The sequence below is a fragment of the Chenopodium quinoa genome, unplaced genomic scaffold, assembly GCF_001683475.1.
Source record: "Chenopodium quinoa cultivar QQ74 unplaced genomic scaffold, ASM168347v1, whole genome shotgun sequence".
NCBI classification, from domain to species: domain Eukaryota; kingdom Viridiplantae; phylum Streptophyta; class Magnoliopsida; order Caryophyllales; family Amaranthaceae; genus Chenopodium; species Chenopodium quinoa.
Genome location: NW_018744466.1, coordinates 825,684 through 830,039, shown reverse-complemented (window position 1 = coordinate 830,039; position 4,356 = coordinate 825,684). Strand labels below are relative to the sequence as shown.

The 4,356-nt window shown below is 40.1% G+C and overlaps 1 protein-coding gene across 1 annotated transcript; it reads right to left on the bottom strand.

Moving 5' to 3' along the window:
- Positions 1-1,424: 1,424 nt before the first annotated feature.
- LOC110697534 lies at positions 1,425-3,924 on the bottom strand. Its single transcript, XM_021874899.1, has 3 exons — positions 3,761-3,924; positions 2,090-2,234; positions 1,425-1,994 (listed from the first exon to the last, which is right to left on the bottom strand). Exons 1-3 carry the CDS (start codon positions 3,922-3,924, stop codon positions 1,425-1,427), a joined length of 879 nt encoding a protein of 292 aa, XP_021730591.1.
- Positions 3,925-4,356: the final 432 nt, after the last annotated feature.

The window sequence follows — 4,356 nt, the reverse complement described above, 5'->3', positions numbered from 1 at the left end:
AAACACAAATCAGGACACACCTACAAACAAGATACACCAACCAGCAACTGTAAATAGAAAACCCCCACCTAGACTCAGTTGCAAAAGAAACAGGACTAGACAAAAAGAGGGAATACAACAACTCAAGGAATACAACCAAGCAAAACACCAGAAAACAAAACAAAAATAAAAAAGCTGACTAAAAAACAGCAGTAGCAGCAGACTAAAAACAGCAGCAGCAGACCAGAAAAAAGCAAGAATAGCAGCTCAGGAACAGCAACAGCAAATTAGAACAGCAGCACCAGCAAACTGACAACTTGCAGCACCAGTAAAAGTTGCCAAAACTAGCTGCAAACCAGAGCAGCTCCAAGCCAAAAGACAACCAACTGCCACCCAGAACAACCTGCAGCAAACCTGAAACCAGAACAGCAACAGGACAGAACTGCAATAGCAACAGAACAACAACAGCAACAGCAACCCAAAATAAAAAACCAGCAGCCAGAAAACGAACCACCAGCTGCCACCTAAGAAAACCAAGTTGCTGAAGAATGCAGACAGCACAGCAGACAGAAACCTGACCAAAAACCAGCTGCCACCCAAAACAAAACAGTATTAGAAACCAGCAGGCCTGAAACCAAATTGCTACAATAAAAAAAATAAGTGAAGCAAAAGTAGCTTCCTGTCTGCTCCATTACATCTAATAGCATCATGAAAAATAATGTCTTTAAAAACAGTTTATGCAGGTTTACAGTCACCTGTAAACATCAAACTATTCCTTTGCAGCCATATACTGTAGAAACACATAGAGTATACTCTACCCTTGTTGCTAGACTTCCTGCAATTCTTAACTATCCATTGCTGTTCAATGTGGAAAGGTTGAACTGATTTTTTCACATCAAGAAGCTTCAATATATGTTCCCAAATAGTCTTAGAGTAAGGATAGCAAAAGAACAAGTGAGACACAGTTTCACAAGAGTTCTGGCAGAAAAAGCAAATAGGATCACAACTTGTATTCCACTTAACAATTCCGTCCTTAGTGGCAAGTTTATCAAGCAGAGCTAACCAAGTAATGAAAATACTCTTAGGAGCGGCTTGGTTATTGCAAACAATTCTTTTCCACCCTACTTTAAAAGCCTCTGGTCGAATCTGGGCATAAAGTTTAGCAATACTCATTTTCCCATTTTCATAATAAAGGACCAGCCACCAATACCATCAATAATATCTCTGCAAGTCAAGATTTTATTCAAAACCCAGGAGCATTTCTTGGGAATAGTAGTAGTCCAGATATTTCTATTGCTGAAATAATAGGTATGTACCCATTTCACCCACATATTGTCAGATTTATGAGCAAGATCCCAAAGAATCTTACATATAGCAACTTTATTCCAATCACCAAGAGAGGTAATATTCTAGCCACCACATACCTTAGGAAGAGTCATATGATGCTAGGAGACAGGGGCCTTTTTTGCATAAGTGTTCTTCCTAGTCCAAAGAAAAATCCTTAACTTAGTTTCAATTTCCCTAAGAATCTTCTTAGGTAGAATGAAAATCTGAGCCCAATAAGCCTGAATACCAAAGAGAACACTTTTGATAAGCTGTAACCTACCAGTATAAGACAAGTGTCTAGAAGTCCAGCATCCAATCCTAGCAGTAACCCTTTCAACCAAAGGCCTATATTGAGCAACAGTAAGCTTTTTAGAAGACAAAGGCACCCCAAGATATCTAAAAGGCAAACTACCTCTACTCATACCAAGAAACGTTTGCAGCTGATCTTTATCAAAATCAGAGATGCCTCCAAAATAAACCTCACTCTTACTTAAATTAGCCATCAGACCAGAAGCACAAGAGAATTTCTGGAAAGCCTGCAAGAGAAGCTGAATAGAGACGAAATCAGCCCTAGAAAAAAGGAGAAGATCATCAGCAAACATCATGTGGGTAATACCTAATTTCTCACATCTAGGATGAAAATTGAAGTTAGGATTCCCAGTCATTTCCTTAAGGCACCTAGATAGGTACTTTATACATAGAGAAAAGAGAAAAGGAGACATAGAATCTCCTTGTCTAAGACCCTTTTTTTTGCAGAAAAAGGCGTAGCAGGAAAACCATTAACCATCACAGAGTAAGAAATAGAACAGACACAAGTCATAATCCACTTCACAACAGAATGAGGGAAACCAAGCTCTTCTAAAACAGTATGCAAAAAGGGCCATTCAACAGAGTCATAGGCCTTCCTCAAGTCAATCTTGACCATGCACCTAGGAGAAACAAACTTATGAGAGTAGCCTTTGATCAATTCAATAGCCAGGAGAATATTGTCACTATCATATTGGAATGGGGGTCGTGGCAAAGAGGGGTCCTTTCATCTTCCTCGATTAAGGAGACCTCTTCGTTAAAGCCCCACAAATCTTCATCATCTTCATCGTGCTCCACATTAATTATTGGATTTTCTATAGACTTAATCCTCATGGGTGAAGCATCGATTGTAATGGGAATTCCTCCAACTATGGCCTTTACTTGTTGGTGGAGAGATGAAGGGACGACCTTTAGGTCATGAAGCCAACGGCGTCCAAACAATAAACTGAATGAAGCCTTAATATCTACTACTTGGAATGTAGTAGCGTGTTCTATTGCTCCCGCCGTTATATTCATTGTGATCTTGCAAAGAGCTTGACGACGAGTGTTGTCGTAAGCTCTTATTCCTTGTGTTGACGGGGTTAGGTCTTCATCCCTTATGCCTAGCATCCTCGCAGTTCTGAGTGGACTGACATTAATGGCTGATCCATTGTCTACAAGAGTACTAGGGATGTTCATTCTCTTGTAAACTACTGTGAGGTTTAATGCCTTATAATGCTTGTCACCTTCTGGAGGTAAGTCCTTGTCGGAAAAGGTGATCAAGTTGATAGAACTAGGGAGATCACTCGTAAGGAAGTTAGCCAACCCCTCAGGAGTGGTGTCAGAATATATCCCTATCTTATCCAAGGCAGTCATCACTGCCAACCTATGCTCTTGAGACGTTGCTAGAAGTTTCCATAAATTCATTTCAACTTTGGTTTTCTTAAACTGTTTGACAATATCATTGTCTTCCATGATAGGTATGGGAACTTGCTGCGTAGTTGGTATAGGTTGTGTCGAAATAGGAGGTTGCATTCTCCCGGATCTTGTGAGGACGTCTATGGATGAATCTTCTTCAACCCAGAAGTCATCCATGGCATATGACACCGAAGGTGGAGGTCCTACCATGTCTTTTAAGTAAACGTCTTCTTCATCACTGTCCAAAACTCCATTAATACTTATGTCTTTCTCTTGTGGAATTTGGACTAGCTTTTTGTCATAAATCATTTTCTAAATTAAATCTTTAAATTTAAAATAGTTTTCGATAGTGTGACCCCCTGATTGATGGTATTGACAGTATAATCTATCTGTCCTTTTTAATGATTCAAATGGTCTCGGTTCGAGATGTTTGACCTCGCCACTCTTGGAGAGCATTTTGAACATTTGAGCATATGGAATCCCAATTGGAGTATAGAGTCTATTACTCTTCTTGGGTTTATCAATTACTTGCAAAGAAAAGGATTTCTTTGTTTTCTCGCTAGCTAGAGGCAATGGGATCTTGTTTGCTTCCATGAGATCTTGAATGAGGTTTTGAAACCTGTAGCATTCATTCGTGGTATGACCGTTTCCTTGATGTTACTTGCAGTAGGAATTGGGATCCCATCCTAAAGATCACTTTTCTGGTGTTGGATCCTATGTAGGGCAAATAGGTTTGATTAGTCCTTGATACCAGAAGCGATCAAAAGTAGTATCATAGGTCATTCCCATGGGAGTGAACTCTCTCCTGGGTTTATTTTTCGTGGGTGGAACCTTGTCACACTTTTTCTGAAGTTCCTCTAATTGTTTCTTCGCAACTTCAAGAGCTTCATGTAGCAAGTTTAATCCCTCCAACATGGACAACGTAAGCAACTGTACATCCTCTTTACTTGCTAATTCTGGAAAGTCATCCATGGCATCGAAAAAGATCTCCTCCTCTCCTTCAATAGCATGGATTTCCTCGATAGGTTTGATGAGAGATGAGGGATCAACCTCGTTTTCTTCATCAGAGATGGCTAAGGAGCGAGCGAGAGGTGCATTATCAATGCTTGGCTTCTTACTGGCAGGAGGCAATGGTAGTTTATTGTTGTCGATTAAGTCTTGGATAGCTTCCTTAAGCTTCCAACAATTTTCGGTAAGATGGCTCCTACCTTGGTGATACTTGCAATGTGCATTGGGGTTCCAATTAGCCATTCTCTTCTCAACCGGTGGGTCCTCAAATGGTCCAATAGGAGTTATAAGACCTTTTGCATTCAATCGGTCAAATGTTGTGTCATAACTCATACCTAT